Source organism: Solanum tuberosum, unplaced genomic scaffold (assembly GCF_000226075.1).
Source record: "Solanum tuberosum cultivar DM 1-3 516 R44 unplaced genomic scaffold, SolTub_3.0 scf00087, whole genome shotgun sequence".
In the NCBI taxonomy this organism is placed as follows: domain Eukaryota; kingdom Viridiplantae; phylum Streptophyta; class Magnoliopsida; order Solanales; family Solanaceae; genus Solanum; species Solanum tuberosum.
Window position 1 is genome coordinate 1,544,482 of NW_006239017.1, and position 20,644 is coordinate 1,565,125.

The following is a 20,644-nucleotide window of genomic DNA, read 5'->3' on the forward strand; positions in this document are numbered from 1 at the left end:
TTATATAGTAGAAAAAATGATTTATTATATTATATTATTATATATTATATATATATTATATTTATTTTCTACTATATAATAAAAGAGAGTTTATGTATATATTATATTATATTATATATTATATAAACTCCCTTAGAAAATAAATATATATTATATATATTATATAGTAGAAAAAATGATTTATTATATTATATTATTATATATTATATATATATTATATTTATTTTCTACTATATAATAAAAGAGAGTTTATGTATATATTATATTATATTATATATTATATAAACTCCCTTAGAAAATAAATATATATTATATATATTATATAGTAGAAAAAATGATTTATTATATTATATTATTATATATTATATATATATTATATTTATTTTCTACTATATAATAAAAGAGAGTTTATGTATATATTATATTATATTATATATTATATAAACTCCCTTAGAAAATAAATATATATTATATATATTATATAGTAGAAAAAATGATTTATTATATTATATTATTATATAGAATATTATATAGGGAGTTTATTCAATGTCCCATCATAAACTCCCTCTTATATATAAGTAGAAAATATATAAAAATACAATTTTCAAATTTCGTTTTTCACTTTCAAAGTACTATTACACTATTTTCATTTTTCAATTTTCACCCATACGGCTCGTCATATAAAGGCCCAAGCCCAAGCCCATATCTAACTACTAACAGATCTGTCAAAACCCTAATGGCAAAATTTGCTATTGGGCCCAATCCATCGATCTTCTATCTATAAATCTCTGAAAACCCTAACCACACCATTCTCTCACTTCCGCACTTCACCTTCTCCTCTTTTCCCCATTTTGCCGCCGCCGACTAGGAGGAAATGACTACCAGATTCAAGAAGAACAGGAAGAAGCGTGGCCACGTCAGCGCCGGACATGGTCGTGTCGGAAAGCACAGGAAGCATCCAGGAGGAAGAGGTAACGCCGGAGGTATGCACCATCACAGGATCCTTTTCGACAAGTACCATCCTGGTTACTTCGGTAAAGTAGGTATGCGTTATTTCCACAAGCTTCGTAACAAATTCTATTGCCCTACTGTCAACATCGACACTCTATGGTCTCTCCTCCCTCAAGAGGTGAAGGACAAGGCTGCTGCCAATAAGGGTACTGCTCCGTTGATTGATGTTACCCAATTTGGGTACTTCAAGGTTTTGGGTAAAGGTGTTTTGCCTACGGGACAGCCTGTTGTTGTGAAGGCTAAGTTGGTGTCTAAGAACGCAGAGAAGAAGATTAAGGAAAATGGTGGTGCTGTTGTTCTTACCGCTTAGATTTGAATTGTTAGTTGCTTTTTTATGTTAAAGTTACTGTTTTTGATTAGTTAATGGAGATTTGAACTTGGGATTACTTGTTTGAAATACTTTTGAGATGTTTCAATTTAATGAGTTATTGCCTGTTAAACCACCAAATTGGCATAATTTTTTCTGGACCTTTGAATGCTCATTGATATTGTGATGTTCATGATATGCTTTGTGCCTCCTTTATATTTCATTTGATGTTTTCAAATGATTGATCAAGTATTATGACTATTTCTGAATGATTATTATCAGAGTTTGTGTCGATTATGTGTGCTTAAGTTCAACAGATATGAGGTAATTGTATCTCAAATAGAATTGATCTTGTATCAGATTATCCTCTTGATTGGCTTTCTGATATAGAATCATTTTAATCAGGTGAACTAATTAGACTAGCCTTTTCAAAATATGATTCTCTTGCATCGTCTTTTGTCAATTAGATATTCACAAGTAATTTGTTGGATTTCGACCATATATGACTTTTGATATTGTATATTATCGTGGTGTATGAGTTGTGCTGATTTGAGTAATCCTTGCGTTGTTATGTGGTTTAGTAATTGGGAGCTTGGTAATTAATATGTGCAATCAGCTCAAACATGAAATTAGAATTGAATAGACATTCTTTGCTCTCTATTTGTTAGTATGTGGAATCACTTTGTAGTTTGGAGAGCTTTCTATGTTGAAGTCCCTAATGGGGATAGAGTCAGTAGTGTTGGGTCGAGTGGAATTCCTTTTTTTTGTTGTTCTTTGTTTTGATTAGAATGAATTTTGCATCTATTGCTGTAAAACTGATGAGGTTGTGGATAGATTAAAACTAGGCCCAGTATTTTAGAATTCTACTGGATATTGTGTCCCGAGCCATAGCTGTATGTGAAGTTCTAAAGATGTTTTGAGAGTGAAAGGAAGAGAAGGATGTAGTTGATAGCGGAGACCATATTACTTTCTTTTGTTTTCCAATTGATCTGCAGAAGATGAATGTTGTTCATTGATGTGTAATTCGATGAGGATTGTGCACAACATGTAGAGTACCACCTCATTTTGTTTACTTTTGGATTGAGTTGAAACTTTCAGGTTTTTTAATGAACTTATATATGTCGTTTGTTCTTCTCCTTTTCTCGCCTACAACCGCCTTTTTCCTCTTGTAGTCTTGTATTCTTTCTACAAAAATCTAGTTGGTCTTCAGTTTATCTAAAAAGAAGGTTATGGTGATTAAATTATCTCCTGTTGTTTTCACCTGGTATCTGTGTTCGTTTGCAAAATCCTCTTATTAGTTATGCCTGTGCATGGATCTAAAAATGAGTGAAGTTGTGCAGCATCTCATTAGGTATTTTCTTCTAATTTAGCAATGTGAGGACTAGGATGTGCTGTTTACTTACTGTTACATTTGTACCTCTTTACTATTTTCTTTCGAAGATTTTTAGATGAGTGACATTTTACTTGTTTGAATTACGTATATAGTTGAATTAACCTTGCCATGTTTCTAACTTTCATTGACCAATTTGTCGTTGATGACTAGTAAAAGCCTGTTTGGATTGCCATTTTAAAAATGCTAGCTCATGGCTTTTAGCTTTTAAGTCCAAATGGGTTCTTAAATCGTAAGAAATGACATATCTTGTGCGAAGGAAATAAATAACCATTTCAAATGCACTATGTATGGTAAGCAAACGAAGTTGCTCTTGACATAAGTAAAATATATAGAAAGTGTACAACAAATAATAAGCAAGTCATGTTAACAACAAATAATATATAACTGAAGCAAATGAAACAATTAAACATTGCTACTACCTATTAACTTTCTATATAATACCATTACGATATATTTTTGGGTAGCGACTTGTACTTAAATAATGACTGCTCCTTTTCCGATGGAATATTAATTTTCTAAATGAAGCACTTGTCTCTCATATATTTCTATTGAAAGCAGCTTCATTTCTGTATCATCTAAGATTTGAGTAAGTAGCTTATGTAGGACGCATGCGTTTATTTTATTCGATTTTATTCAAGTTTAAGTGTCTATTTGTGCACATTCAAAATTAGAGTTTATAAATATGAATTGAGGTCAAGTTAAATGACATATTTATATGTTACGCCTAAAGTCTAAAATTTAACTTAACTAGAAAGACTTTGTGTTCAACCACTTTCACTGTCTCATGGCTTATGGACGTCCATGCAGTGACAAACCAGATACTTTTACATTTTTATAGGAAAACTGATGACGCCTTTATTTTATAGGAAGAATTGATAAATTACGTCTAGCCTTTTGAGTTAATTGAGTTTAAAATAATTCATAAATACAAAATTTGCGATAAACAAAATGTAGAAAGCAATAAATAAATTAAAGGTCTTAATCATCACTACTAGAGACAAAGTTTAATTATTACTAAATATGTTATAAGCCAAAATAAATTGGTTATCCTAATCATATGATATGAATATTGGGCGATGATCAACAAGATTGAAATGAATGAGCACTTACCTATAAAAGATCCATAGCTTATATATCCATCTGATCATTTTTTACTTGTCCAATGTTGACTCGGCTTATCTCTTAGAAAATGCCTTTGGAAAAGATTATAGTTTATAATAAGGGTAAATTAGGAACAAAGCAATGAACTGTCTCTTTATTTTTCAAACTGAACAACTAAAAACAAATATATTTTTTTTTGGTAAATATACAAGTAAAAGTGAAGGTAGGATTACTAATATTGTTTGGTTGTTGTTTAAATAAAATAGGGGTCTTGGTGGCAGCCATGAGTCAAACTATATAATGTGTACATAGGTTAACGCTAAATTTAAATGGTAAACGATAAAATTAACACTAGATTAATGTTTCGTACAAAAGGCAATGTTTTCTTGAAAATGTCTTCTCTAAAAAATAGACAGATTTGTATTTACTATTTGTTAGAATCTTTTGTAATTATTCATATATAAATTTATGCATCGCATAAAAATATTGAATTCAGATTAATTTGATATCAAAGAGCTACATCCTCCTCTAAAACATAAAATATTTATAATCATATTTAACTTATTAAAATAATTAATATTCGAAAGTGAAACTAACATTTGTGTATATGATAAATTTGATGAATACTAAACTTTATTTACATTCAAGGCATGGACATTGCTAGCAAGTAGCAACCATAATATATTTGATGAAATTCAAAAATGCTAGTTCCGTACCTTTTAATCTGTTTAATATGTGTGGAACTAACTCCAAAAACGGAATTATTTGAAATCCATCTGAAATTTGCTCTTAAGTTTTAATTTCTTAACGACTACTAATTAGTAATTTCTTTGAAATTAAAAACGCAACATCAACAATTATAATGTTGTTATGAACAATAGGAGTTGAGAGTTAGTTACTGTGAACAATGAAATCAAAAAGTTAGTTATATCTTGTTACAGTGTTAGTTATAGTTAGCTATGGTTAAGTTAAGTTAATTAGCCTACTTAGTTAAGGACTTAATATTTAATAATATGATCTCAATACAATTCTCAATTTCTCATTATTCTTAACCTATGAATTGATCTAGCTGATCACCATTATTACTATAACTAAATAAATGTCAATTCTTAATAATCACTTAAGGCTCAAATTTCACTAAAATCATTTGTATTTTTCCCAAAGATAATCTGACTTCTCCAAGATACATACAAATATTATTGAATTCCACACTAAAAATAAGCAAACAAAAACAGCTACCAATTATATCCAGCAATTCTTTGCTTACTTGGCTGTATCTCACACCATTTTACAAGTATATATATAGTATAATATACATTATAATAATTGTGTAACAATATAGTTTCGGAAACTATATTAGTTAACTAAAATGAATAAATAAAACTGGACAATTATTCTTAGTATACTGAACAAGTAAATATAAATGGAAAGAGTAAAAAGAACCAAATGTATATACAATATGCTTTTGGCCATATCAAGGTTAAAAATTTAGACAACAATCTAGAGTCCGGAGTCAAAAGGGCAAAAAAAGTTATCAAAATTTCAAAAAAGGCACATCAAATTTTTTTAAAACCAAAAGGGCAAAATCGCTCCTGACGAAGCGATTTCCCTCTGACAAAATGACAAAAAATCGCTGCCCTAGCAGCGATTTTGTAATTTTTTTTTTGTTTTTTTAAATTAAAAATCGCTGCCACAACAGTGATTTTATGTCAGAATTTTTTTTTCCTTACACATCGCTGCAGAGGCAGCATTTTTCATGCATAGTGCTATTATTTTCATGTCTATTCATGCCTATTGTTAATTATTAATAATATAAAAATGATAAACAAGACGACAGTATACTCAATAAAATTGTTGAAGCATGAGAAAAATTGAATTATATATCATAAATTCTTAACCAATATAGCAGCGATTTTTATTTTTGTTTAGTCAGAAAACCCTGTTGGTTAATTTTTTTTTTGATGTGCCGTTTTAGTTTTTTTAAAGAAAAAAGTTGCCATTTTGGCTCCGAACTCCAACAATCTATAATAAACATGTTTTAGTTAACTCTAAAACAAGACAAATAACTATTTTGATTGTACATCAAATGTGCCTAACATGGTGAAATGGGTTCTAGGTCAAAAAAACTTTGTATCGCAATTTTATATTGCATGTTCAAACGCCTACTAAATGTCATGATGTAAAAGAAAACGCTTAATCTTACCCCACAAAATAACCAATATACTTATGTGTTTTCCTGATTGTTTTTCTCTAATTTATTTATTCTATAGTTTTTTTCTTCCTCTATATTTCTCAATAAGTCATTTTCTATTGATATTTTCTTTTGTTGTTCTTTATTTTTTAACTCTTCATTATTTTTAGTTTAATAATGTATCATATTTGATATTAAGATAATATCCTATACAAAAATGAAAAATTAATAATACATTATCAAATTATTAATTTCTAGATAGTCAAACATTATTTTTTAATATATTTTTTAAATTAATTACAAAACATTAACACAGACTATTTTAATAATCAAGTATCCCACAAATTCTCCATCCGTAAAGGAATTACTATATTATCACTTCGTTAACTAATGAATAGAGGTTTAAAAAAAATTCATGAGTATTGTATTGCTGACATTTTTTTTGCCTGGGTAAAATTATATATATATATATATATATATATATATATAACAAGGCCGAGTGGACCATTTAAAAAAAATTGACTCAATTTGTGAAAACAGAATGACACTTCTAACATTTCATCGTAGCTTCTTTTCTCGCAAATCAACTTCAATCCCACCTACAGTGGTGCGGGATGCACTTTGGCAAAATACTATCCATGCACTCGTATGGATGAATTTAAACGCATTAGGAAGAGATTGACAGTTGCAGATATGAAAAAAAGTAGTTTTTCGTTGCAAAAATGCCAAGTAACTGTATCAGAAGATGGAGGAAGCGGTCTGGAAAGAAGAAATAAAAAATATTGCTATCTTGAATCTGAAAGAAGAGTTAGACAGCCTTACAGAGAATAAAACACTCAGAAAGAAAGTTGAAGATGGTAGAGCATACATTCTTGAAACACCAAAATTCATGAGGTTAGTACATTTCTTGATTCCGTTTTGTTTTCTGATTGGATTTCATTAGGTGATGAATCCTATTGATTTTGTTTAGTGTTGTTACAGAATAGATTTGAAGATTGATAATAAATTTGGATTTATGTCGTTACTAGATTAGAAATGGGGGTTGGTAATAGATTTGGGAACATAGGGTTATAGTGGCTTTGCATTGCTTTGTGGAAGATTGATTTACACTTCATTGACTGATTTATAAATGAGAGCTCCTCTATTTATACTACTTCGTAGGGGGCTAAGGTGTAAATAAAAATTACATTTATTTGGCATAAAAATAAGGGAGAAGAATCTAGAGTAGGGAGAGGTTAGTGGAAGACTCTAAAATTCCCTAGATCTTTTCTTAAAAAACATATTAGAAAGCCTTAGAATTCTCTAGACTAGTAGAGAATTCTTAAAAAACATCTTAGATAGCCTTAGAAGAGGGACTAGATATTTTTCAGGAAGGCTTTAAAATTCTCTATAGTTAAAGAGAATTCTAGAATGTGAACTAAAGTGTAATTATGTAGGGACTTATAAAGTAAATCTTATAATTCTAATAAATTTTTTCTATCACTCTTTCATCATGAATCAATTTTTCAAAAACTCAAGATTGGTTCTTGGGATTTTCAATTCCATTAAAATCCAACAAACAAAAAAATAGAAAATTGACAAGGCAATTTCGCAATCTGTCTGAATCTTGAAAATCAATGGAGGGTTTTTGTTAAACGTACGAGAAATTGACTGAGAGGAAGACAACGTTAGAAAGGAAGGGTTCATCTTTAGTTTAATAGGTGGATTTGGGCGGATTTATTAATTGGGTCGGGTTTAATTATTAATGGGTGGGTTTATAAATTATATCAATAAATTAAATTTTAACCAATAGTTGAGTGCCATATATTTTAAAAACTATTTAAGTAGTTTAAATTTAAAATCATGAAATAAGTGGTCAATTTTGAACCCAAAGATGGATCACAAGGGTATTTTGGAGCCAATAGATGGATGAAGGGTAGTTTTGTACTCCGTACCATTTCCTATACTTCGAAGGTATTTTAGGCCCCTTTTCGTTATTTTTATTGGATAATTGTATTAACAAATCCTCTTATATGAAATCAAAGTGATGTGACTTACTTATTAGTGGTTATACATGGTTCTAGGTGATACTATGATCTCTTCTTAAAATTTTCTTATGCATGGATGTTTATTGTTAAATAATTTTTGCTGAATTTGTCATTATTTGCGGAAGTGAAAAGAAATATGTATCAACATGCTAAACAACTATTCAAATGAAATACTTATCAAACTACTTATTATGAGTATCTCAAATAAATCTTTTTGATTACGCTTGTAGATATTATTATTTAAATATTTATAAGATTCTATTTTACTTAATACACATCGTATGTGTTTTGTTTCTTTTAATTTGTTGATATAATTTTCTTTTTTGTTCATTATTTTATGTGAGCTTTTTTATTTGTGTGTTTTCATAGGTGGTTATGAAAATAATTGTTCATGAATAAGAACATCGAAAGGAAAATGATCTCTCATCACCGTATATACTTTAGTTTATTATTGATTTCATTGATATTATTTCTCAAAACACTTAGATATCCGAAGGCTTGATCTTAATTAGTTTTAAAAAAACAATGCCAATAAAATTGTATTTTCTTCTGAACAAAATTGATTGGCTGAGAAATGAAATCAAACTTAATTTTGACATATTTAGAGTTTCATATTTAGTTCCAATTAAAAAGAGTGAATTACGTTGAACTAGCTATTTTTAAATTCGAATAATCTAATTTTAATATGAGTTGAATTTGTATTTGTATTTGTATTTTACATGAGTAATCTGAATATAAGTTATTAGCAATAGTTTAACAAATAAAAAAAATGAATTGAATTAGCACCACAATTTTTTAATTTATTCAAATATATGGTAGCTTGAAATTTAAAATTAATATATATAATTTTCTCAATTTTTACCATTCTCCTATTTTTTTAAATCTATTTTTGTTATTAAAACAAAAAAATAATAATAAAAAATCACTACTTCAAATATTTCTCCCGAATATATGTTACTCATTTTTTCTAATTACTCACTATTAACTACTACCACTTATTATATTCAAGTCTCTTTAATGTGTTAGTACCTATCATTTTAATTTAAAAATCAAACTTTGATTAAATAATTACTCAATTAATTAGGGCAAGATAATTACTATAAAAGATGAGGAAAGATGAAAGACATTAGATTTCACATAGGTGATGAGAATATAAAGTAGAAAAAAGTATTAAAAAATTGATTATTCAAAATAAAGCGCAATCTTGGACTAACAACAAAAATAAGGGAAACAAGAAAATAATGAAATTAAATAAACAAATAAATATAGGAAGGATTGAAGGAAGTAACAATCCAGAAAAATAAAAAGAGGAAGTAGGATAAGAGAGAGTGAGAAAACGGAGATAATCAAGAAGAAAATAATGAAAAATCGAGAGAAAGTATCTTATTTTCTAAACTAGAGCTTATTATTTAGGGTATGAACAAATGAGGGGGAAATTAGATACGGGAATAGATTTTTTTTTTTGAAAATAATAATAATTAAAACGATATTAAAATACAACTAATTTCTACTTATATTTACCTTAACTTTTCATTTCATGCTTTACTTTATTTTATTAGAAGAAATTTTTTAATGTATATTATTGATTTTGTAAAGATATGTACGAAAGTACGTTATTATTTCAATTAAATTTTAATAAGTTTATTTCTAAATTTCTAAATAGTTTTTATGAACGAGCGAAGTGCGGAAATGTTCACTAGTTTATAAATAATGGAGAGACCAAAAGTCCTATTAACCTAAATCTAAAGAAACAAATGCAAAAGACGAAATAAATAATTAATACTCTCTCTCTTCTTAATTACTTATTCACTTTTCCTTACTTGTCCCTAATTACTTGTCCAATTTGACAAATCAAGAAATAACAATTTTTTTTAACCTATTATACCCTCAATTAATTACTTTGAAAAATGTAGAACGTCTTGAAACTCTTAAGTTTTTAATTCATTTACTTCATCATTAATAGAGGTAAAATGGTAAACTCGTTATATCAATCATTGTTTTTTCTTAATAGGTGTGTCAATTTCAAAAGTGGACAAGTAATTAAGGAGAGAGAGTAGTTTAGAGAGAAAATGATCCACTCTTTTTTAGGCATGAATTGAAAATGACCCATTCCGATTGGAGGCAAATTAAGCGTACATGTAATTAATTAGTCGTTTATTTGATTTTCAACTGTAATCAATCACTATTTTACTCGAGGGATGATAGATTTTACTCCGCTAATCTAGAAATTAAATTAAAATACCCTTAATCTATGCAAAATTAAAAAAAAAAAAAAGTATTTTTAAAAAGAAAAGAAACCATATGTTTATTAGAAAAGGACATTTTCTATCCAAAACTAATCATAGGGCATTTTTTGACGGCATAGATATTTTTTAACTAAATTATTAACAAATTATATTTTTATTCAATTTCACATATTTTAAAGACATTTTAAGCATTTTTTCGTTTAGTCAACCATAGTTTATTTTTGGTAAACTTTGTGGGGGTATTCGACGCTTGGCGATTTTCTAAGGAGAGTCATCTAATTAGTAGAGTTGATTTAATTTTGGGTCATCAATTGATAAACACGTTGAAAGGGACAAAATTTAAGACACTAAATTGACAAAAAAAAGAAGAAGGGACTTTTCAATTTTGTAGTTATAAATTAAAATTATGTCAAATATATCAAAATGTTATTTAATTTTGTGGTCTATAACATGCCTCTTGAAAGGAAAATTTTGCCCAAAAAAAAGGAAAAAAAGTTACTACTTTTTTAAAAATTAAAAAAGAAAGTAGGATTCTTTTTTGTAAGAAGTTTTTGAGGTTAAACGTGGAAAGGAATTCTTTTATAATATGACAAAACCAACAAAAAATGTAGTTTAATCCTATTAGGCAGTGGCGGAGGCAGGAATTCTATCAAGGGGGTTCAAATAAAAAAATAGTTGTTGCCTGGAATCGAACCCGTGACCCAAAGCTCACATAGGCTGAATCCTGACCCCCATAAACCACTGAGCTACTCCTTTGACATATGCTCAGGGGGTTCAATTTTTAAATATATACACGTACACAAAAAAAATTGATCTTATATATATAGTGTAATTTTTTTTCCGTAGGGGGTCGGATGACCCCCTGGACACACTATAGATCCGCCCCTGCTATTAGGAATCAAATTCTATTTCTTCAACCACAGAATAACTAGTTCTTTTCCTGGAACAAGTTGTGATTATATTTTTTCTGTAGATCACGCAGCCAACCAAATTAAAGTGAGTTTGTTTGTTAGTTTGAAATACAGTTTTTGTGTTGTGATGGAGGAAATACTTATGGATATTCTGAGCAGGTTACCTGTGAAATCAGTTATTCGTTTCAATTGCGTCTCAAAATTTTGGAATACATTAATCTTTCAACCTTATTTTAAGAAGAAGCATCTCAATCATGCCAAAATCAACTCAGTTCCCAAAACATGATTTTTGTCCATTGGGACCATAAAAGTCAATTATGGTGTGTACTCTCGGAAGATATTCCCATATTTGATTATTGCAATTCAAATTCTAAGCCAATTGATGGTGTAAAAGTTTTTTCTAGTTGTGATGGATTGTTTCTCATCGGAATTTGGACTGACCGTGGTATTGAACAACCTGCCGGATTAGTCATATGGAATCCTTCCACGCGCCAATCAATACGACTTCCCCATTCTAAATTTTCATTACAGATCGGATATGATAATGATGACGATGTAGATAGGGGATCTACTTACGGAATGGCTTATGACTCCACCAGTGATGACTATAAAATCTTCAGGATTGACATATCTGGTGAGAATGACAATGAAATTCTCGCACTGAAAAATGGTTCGTGGAGGATAATTGATGGTAAAACCTCAGGAGGCAGGACAGATAGCCGTCTGTTGAGGGGTAGAGAATTTTTGGCATTTGTAGATGGAGCATTTCATTGGATTGGTTTCTTATCAAAAGTGTGCGTGATTTCATTTAATATTTCAGATGAGATGTACGGAGAGATATCATTGCCTGAGATAATAAGCTCCCAACTCACTCTCTCCCAATTCAAAAAAGCTGAACTTGAAGTTGATATTCATGTGGGCGTATCAGAATTGAGAGGAATGTTGGGGGTTTATTATAAGGATGACAATAATTATAATTTATGGGCGATGAAAAAGTATGGTATTAAAGATTCTTGGATGAAATTGTTCACCATAGTCATTGCAGGTGGCAGTTATTATAATATCAAACCTAAATATACGTTTTCAGACGATCGAGTGCTACTCTGCTTTGATAAAATGATTTGGTCGACACCAAATAGTACGAGAACAGAATATATATACAGGGTAATATCAAGTGATCCAATGTTTCCTCAACAGGATTATGATAAGGGTGATGTTGTGGATGAAGAAGGTGATGTTTATACGGAAACTCTCATCTTTCCCAAACTGGGCCATTAAATGCTTTACTTGTTAAATAGTATAAATTATTAATATATTTTATGTCTAGTTAAAATTATTCAAATTAGAGATTTTTGTCTATCACTATTTATATTTGGAGCTTATTGTATGCATTAAGATCACATTCATCCTCATTTATCATATAATTTATCAATGAACATGAAATCAATCATTTAGTTTTTCTTTCTGTGTTGGTTAAACTCGTACTTTCAAGGTTAATAACTCTCAAGGATAAAGTAGGAATAATAGTGTTATTTATGAATTGATTTAGTAAAAGGACAAATATTAAGAATTATCTATTTTTAATATGAGGACGATATATAAATAGGAACAAAGGAGTATATCAATTGCAATATTAATCAATCTCAATATTTTCGAATTCCAAATTTATATTCGTCAGCTTCTACTCACGTCCGTCTTATATGTCATTATTTTAGATTTTATGTCTTTTTAGAAGTTAGATAAATTTACTATTGTATCTTTATTCAATTTTGTCTTGAAGTTAAATTTTCAATAAATAAAAATAAAATAATTTACTTTGCTTAATTAAATTGATCGACAGATGATATTGATGATACATCTATGAAAACCCTTAAGCGAAAACCAAAGCATGGTTCGTAGACCTCTTTGAATTCAGGGGATTTACGATCACCGATATCTCACTCTAAGGCATGACCCCATTGATGAATAGAATATCTAAACTGGGGCTGGAGACATTCATTTGATCGAAGGGTTTCTTTCGCCTTTTAGGTCGAAGAGTAATGTTATTTATGTATTATTTTCATAAAATAATAAGTATTAAAAATATATATATTTTTAATAAAGACGAAATATAAATAGAAACCAAAAAAATAGTAACAACAATAATGTAATATGAAATAAAATTTATCCGCACCGAGTGTATATACCAAACTAATGCAATTTTCATTATTACGTGATTTAATAAAGTAAAACACATGTTAATTAATTATGATTAAGTAAAATGAACTATAAATTTAAACACATGACATACATTTATTGGCTTGATATATACACTCGATGCGAATAAGTTTTACATCAAATCGTTGCACGTTTTACATCTATCAAATCGGTCAAAGGAAAGTAGTTAATTGTAAGGTGACTATTAGATAGTTCTCAACACTATTTCTCTTCATCTCAATTTAAGTGTCTTGCCACAAAATTTTAAAAATAAAAAAAATCAAATGAAATCTTATAATATTAAATTAAAAAATATTTGTAATCTTTTAAATTTTTTGTTAAAATTTTAAAAATAGAAAAAATCAAATCAAATCTTATAATATTAAATTAAAAAATATTTTGTAATCTTTAAAATTTTGTGTCTGTCAACTTGTCATATATAAGTTTGAATTGAAAAACTTACTACATATAAAAAAGAAATAATCTTTTTAAAACTAATCTTAAAAAAAATAAAAAATCAAACACTTGAATCGCAACAGAAAAAGTATTAATTATGGATATGAATTTCAAAATAGTATCATCTGGTATATATCTAGCATATTCTTTCCTTGTAAATGCAATACCCTGAAATATCGATATAATCACCTATAATTTATTAAATATAAAATTATAAAAGGGTTGAGAATATATTACACTATATATTAGTTTAAATAAATATTATAGATTAATATAATTGGGTTAATTATTCAAGTATAATAAACATGAATTTAATTACGGAAAATTCACCCCCCATATATATTTAAGGGACAATATTATGGGTTTTAAATCTACTTCTAAAATATTATTGCTTATAACATTTTAATTGTGGGTTATAATAAATCACTTTTTATTTATAAATCAATTTAATTTCACTTTATTAAATAATTAGTCTTCTATAATTATATTTTTATTATTAAGTGATATAAATAAAGAATCAATCATAAATATCTCTTACACATTTTTAGGGATTTTACCTTGATTCTTATTTTTTTTAACTTCTTCTTTTTACTGTCTTCTATAATTATATTTTTCTTATTAAGTGATATAAATAAAGAATCAATCATGATTATCTCTTACACATTTTTAGGGATTTTTACCTTGATTAGAGAAATCAATTGATTTGGTCTATGCCCAATCTTCTAAGCCCAATGTCATTTCATCCTAGAGGTCCAGTTTGGTGTCACGTGTCAAAAGATGTGGCATGCCAAGTCAAACAAAGAAGCTAATAAGTTCATGTAGTGTGTCAAAATAATAGCCACTTCGTAAAGCCCAATATGCTATGTCACTTAAATCTGATTGGTCAAAGGGAAACTTGTTCTCAGAGAAAACTCGTGGATCAAAAGTCGTTGATTTCTCTACGAGCTACAATTTCAAGAATTCAAGAAATCAAGCATTTAAGTTAAAAAACGATCAAGATCAAAATCATCGAATTCAAAAACAAGATCCAAATTAAAACCCTTGAATGCAAGATCAAGTCCAAGAACAAATTCAAGATTAAACTCAAGAGTCTCTTGATTTTATACCTGAAAAGACGATTAGAGAAATAATAGAGATTGTAACACTCATATTTTAAAATCAATAAATACGATTGTTATATTATTTCCTTGTCTTGATTAATTATTATTTTCTTAACTCTAATTTTATTGTCCACGATATAAATCAACTTTTCAAAAATGGTGTAATACCGATTAAGGTGAATATAGTTACTCTAGAAAATTACGTACTAAAATACCTTTGCGAGCCAAATTATTGTGACAGGCTTGATGCATGCGTAATACAACTTGTTATGTTAAATTTGACAAAAATAGTTCATAACGATTTTCTTTGCCAATAGTCCAAAATGGGGAAAACAGTAGAAGAAGGAAACAAGAGTAAATGTTTAATTCGGGTGGCTGAGATTCGATCTTTTAATTTGGGTGACGGTGAGATTCGATTTTCAGGATCTTAGTTTGCTCTGATACCATGTTGAAGTATGTGATCATCTTATCTGAAAGCCTAAGCGGTTAGAGAGAGCACATTTTTATTATTTAATTATTCTCTCAACACTTTTGTCGTCTAAATTTAAGCCAACATTTGAATATTCCTTATTTGTCTTCAGTATGCAAATATGTATGGTAAGGATAGAAAAAAAATCAAGTATGTATTAATATAATAGCGTGAAAATCATGTTGAAAACAATTAGAAAGAGAAGCAAAAATAACAACAAATTCTAATAAATAACTGAAATAAAAGAAAATAAAATAAAATAACACTCAACTAGCTATTAACTTTCTATAATAATATCGATACGATATATTTTTGGTCAACCCAGTGGAGGGTAACGAATTTAAAATTGCGATGGATATGTTTCTTCGGTACAAATATGACATTGTCACTTGGACTCTGTTTAGGTAAATTTAAAATCTAACTTAACTAGAAAGACTTATGTTCAACCACTTTTACTGTCTCATGGCTTATGGACGTTCATGTAGTGACAAAATAGACACTTTTTACATTTTATAGGAAGAATAAATAAATTACGTCTAAGCATTTTGAGTTAATTGTGTTTAAAACAATTCTTGAATACAAAATTCTCCACAAATTAAACAAAATGAGGAAAATAATAATAAAATTCAAGGTCTTAATCATAATTCATAACTATTAGACTAGACAAACTTAATTACTACTATGTTAAGCCAAAATATAGTGGGAGAGTTGGTGATATAGGCCAGGCTGTAAATGTGGTTGTCCTAATCATATGATATGAATATTGGGCGATCACTGATTACCAAAATTGAAATGAATGAGCACTTACCTATAAAAGATCCATAGCTTATATACCCCCTCCGACTATTTTTTGTTTGTCTAGTATTGACTTGATACATCTCTTGATCAGGAGTAATATATAAAATGACAGTTTTACTATATTATCCTTTTGAATATAATTGATTCAACGGCTTAGGAAATGTATTTGGAAAAGATTATAGTTGATAATAAGGGTAACTTAGAAACTAAGCGATGAACTGTCTCTTGATTTTTCAAACTGAACAAATAAAAATGGACTTTATTTTTTAGTGAATATACAAGTAAAAGTGAAAGTAGGATTACTAATATTGTTTGATTTTTGTTTAAATAAAATATGGGTCTTGGTGGCAGCCATGAGTCAAACTATATAATTCGTACATAGGTTTAACGCTAAATTTAAATGGTAAAAGATAAAATTAACACTAGATTAATGTTTCGTACAAAAGGAAATGTTTTCATGAAAATGTCTTCTCTAAAAAATAGACCGTTTGTATTTACTATTTGTTAGAATCTTTTGTTATTATTCATATATAAATTTATGTATAACAGTAAAGGTATTGAATTCAGATTAATTTGATAGGGCTACATGTACATCCCCCTCGTTGTTGGAATATGCTTAAGCCTTAAAGCCACCTTTAGGGTCTTATATGAGTAATATGAGTTATATATATATATGCAAAGACAACTCGAAAATAATATATTCAATTAACATGTATGTTTGGAGATGGATGTGTGGACATGGAGGCTATGCAAGTGGGGGATGAGAAGAGTGAAATATTACGACACCTGCTTTATGTTTTAATGAGAAAGTCATTTTCCTAATTATTAAGAAATCTGTTGCTTTTCAATAAAAAAATATTTTTCAAAAAATTTAACCAACTATATACAGGAAAACTGAAATCTATCTACTAAAAGAAATTCAATTAATCTATACCACACACCTCCTAAATCTTTTAGCAACACAAGTACTTAACCAGTTAACCTAGTTGCTTTCCTAAAACAAATACCAAAAAGAACAAAGAAATACACAGAAAATGTGATTACATAATTATATATATTAAGTATCTTTAAATTAATGGATTTGGTGACATTCGATCGTGTCATACTCATAGATATCCCATAATGGTCACGTTGGTGTCACACTAATTATCTCATTAATCAAGGGAAGGGGATCAATAAGATATGGTGCTAATCTATGGTTGTTGAATAAGTTATAATTAAAATTCTTAACAGGTTGTAAGATAATCAGAATAATACAAGAATATACTGCATGGAAAAAATTTAAACAAAAGATTAATCAGATAGATTAAAGCACGTAATTCTCCATTGTCCTTGCACTTAAAAAAGGAAGAGTGATTAGGTAGAGGATAAACTTAGACAAATATAAAAATCAACCACTTTCGTATTTTTGTGTTTGCTGAAAATTGAACTTCGAGACCTCATTATCCTCAACCACACTCTTGGATGTTGTATTAACTTCCAAATTGAAGCGATTAATCAGACACTCTTCCATTTTTACTTGTCTCTTTTAACATATCAAGAAAAGATCAAAAAAAATTCTTCATGTTTTACCCTTGACATTAAATAGGATTCTACATATCATTTTTCAAGATTCAATACTAAACATTAATTAGTAGGGATAGTATGTTAAAATACTTGTATCAATAATTATTTTTTTAATGGATTTGTCAAGTTAAATGGTGACAAGTAAAAGTGAACTGATGGAGTAATATTAAACAAGAAAATGACAATAATATTGTTATATAATCTCAATTTGCAAAGACAGAGGAATCTTGGAGTGTCATGGATATTGGCACCAGGTGATTAATTATATTTATTACTATATATATATTGGTGATCTACGAATGTTGGTAGTATTAATTAATTACACACTGAGAATGATATAAAGTATTTAAATATGAAGTGATTATTAATAAATAGAATAAAACGAACATGATCAAACATGTGAGGACAAAAATAATAATTAGAATATTATAATTATATAATTGTAATATATAAACGGAGTAAACATAAATGGGTGCACGTTAAAATATGAGTAGTTAAGCCGAAAGCCAACCACTCTATACTATAAAATATAAGCCAAATAGAGTGGATATGAAGCATTATTTTAAATAAACTGATGTCTTACCATTCTACAACATAAAAATATTTATAATCATATTTAACTTATTAAAATGATTAATATTTGAAAGTGAACTTAGCATTTATTTATATTTATAATTATAATATAATATAATATAAATATTATACTTTATTCATATTCGAGATGGGATCAATGAGGCATGAACATTGCTAGCAACCATGCTATATCCATCACAAATTTGATGAACTAAACTCCAAAGACGAAATTATTTGAAATTCATATGAAATTTTCTCCTAAGTTCTAATTTATAAACGGCAACTAATTTCATTGAAATTAAAATTGCAACATCAAAAATTATACTCCCTCCATTTCAAATTAATTGAATTGTTGAAATATTTTTTATTTTTCAAATTAACTTAATTGTTCAATTTTCAAGACTACTTTTTGAATGTTCTTCCAATTTTACCCTTCATTAGTTAGTACTGGAGGAATTAGTTATTAATTAATGTTTAGTTATTTTAATCATAAATTTGACAACAATTAATAAGGGTAAAAATAAAAAATTATGCCTAATTTATGTCTTAATCTTCTTTTCTTAATTAGATGGTGTGAAACACCTCAATAATTTAAATTAATTTGAAATGGAGGGAGTAATGTTTTTATGAACAAGAGTTGAGAGTAATTAGTTACTGTGAATAGTGATATCAGAAAGTTAGTTATATCTTGTTACAGAGTTAGTTATAGTTAGCTATGGTTAAATTAAGTTAATTAGCCTAGTTAGTTAAGGACTTAATATTTAATAATATGATCTCAATACAATTCTCAATTTCTCATTAATCTTAGCCTATGAATTGATCAAGCTGATCACCATTACTATAACTAAATAAATGTCAATTCTTAATAATCATTTAAGGCTCAAATTTCACTAATCATTTGTATTTTCCCCCAAGATAATCTGACTTCTCCAAGATAAATACAAATATTATTGAATTCCACACAAAAAATAAGCAAACAAAAACAGCTGGTAATTAATTACATCCAGCAATTCTTTCCTTACTTGTCCACTGTCGTGTATCACTTTTTTTTTTATAAAAAAAAACTGGTGGCTGTATCTCACACAATTTAACAAGTATATATACTTGTGTTATTATATATATAGTTCCGAAAACTATACTAGTTAACTAAACTGAATAAGTAAAATTGAATAATTATATTATTTTTAGTATACTGAATAAGTAAATATAAATGAAGAGAGTAAAAAGAATTGAGGATACATACGATATACTTTTGACCTTATCAAAATCAAAATTTTAGACAACAATCTATAATTAACTCATTTTAGTCAACTCTAAAAGAAGATAAATAACCAATTTGATTGTACATCAAATGTGCCTAACTTGGTGAAATGGGTGCTAGGTCAAAAAAAACTTCCCAAAAAGCTAATTAAAATAGAAATTGTGTAACAAAAATGTGTCTCACATTTGACTTTGCCATGTTATATTTATTTATATATTGACTTTGCCATATTTCTCTTTTTTTCCCTCCCTTTAACATTTGACTCAATCATTTTCTACCTCATGATAACATGGGATCAACTCATTAATTCAACTTATCAAACCAAAAAAATAAAAAAATAGTGACATGCATGGCACATTGTTATATATAAAAAAATTCTCTTAATTCACATGTGAGACCTATAATAGGCGTTTGATTATACCGGTCAATTTTATTTTTTATTTTTTTATAAACTTGTAATTGAAAATGGAGTACTTGAAAAATAGGAAATTAAAATGGAGATTGCAACTCCTTAATTTCACTTGTCAAATAAAGAAATATGACATGACATGCATGTGAGGCACATTGTAAAAGATTTCCTCGTACAAGTATGACTTTAACATGTGAGACATATAATAGGGGTTTGACTATATAAAATTATATATTTTTACTAATTTATTTGGATTTTTTAAAGCTAAAATTGTGTTTGATTATATTTTTCCTAATATCATGCTTAATAATCTTTTTTTTTTCCTCCTCATAATCACTGCATTCCCTTTTTTTCTGTATATAATAAACATAGGTGATGGTCGAAGAATTGAAAATAATAATAATACAAGTTGCTAGAAAAATGGCACCAACTCATTGTCAAGCAAAGAAATATATCATACAAATATAACATGGCTTAGTGAAGGACATTATAAAAATTTCCTAACACAAATATGACTCAACATTTTGACCTCTAATAAAACTTTTACTTATATATATATATATATATATATATAAAAGGAATATTCAAAGACCATTCTAAATTTCACCTGTTTTATGTAGATTCTTCTA

The 20,644-nt window shown here is 28.1% G+C and overlaps 2 protein-coding genes across 2 annotated transcripts; both read left to right on the plus strand.

Annotated features, from left to right (window-relative positions):
• Window positions 1-825: 825 nt before the first annotated feature.
• LOC102586268 (60S ribosomal protein L27a-3-like) lies at window positions 826-1,459 on the plus strand. Its single transcript, NM_001288685.1, is given in 1 exon segment — window positions 826-1,459. A coding segment is annotated over 1 exon segment (447 nt). The 5' UTR covers window positions 826-874; the 3' UTR covers window positions 1,322-1,459.
• A 10,010-nt stretch (window positions 1,460-11,469) lies between these two features.
• Window positions 11,470-12,465, plus strand: LOC107060650 (F-box protein CPR30-like). The gene has a single exon (XM_015308754.1). It carries the CDS (start codon window positions 11,470-11,472, stop codon window positions 12,463-12,465), a length of 996 nt encoding a protein of 331 aa, XP_015164240.1.
• The last annotated feature ends 8,179 nt before the right edge of the window (window positions 12,466-20,644 follow it).

Excerpts from the sequence above, each read along its gene's own strand:
- LOC107060650 (XM_015308754.1), top strand. The coding sequence starts at position 11,470 with ATGATTTTTGTCCATTGGGACCATAAAAGTCAATTATGGTGTGTACTC.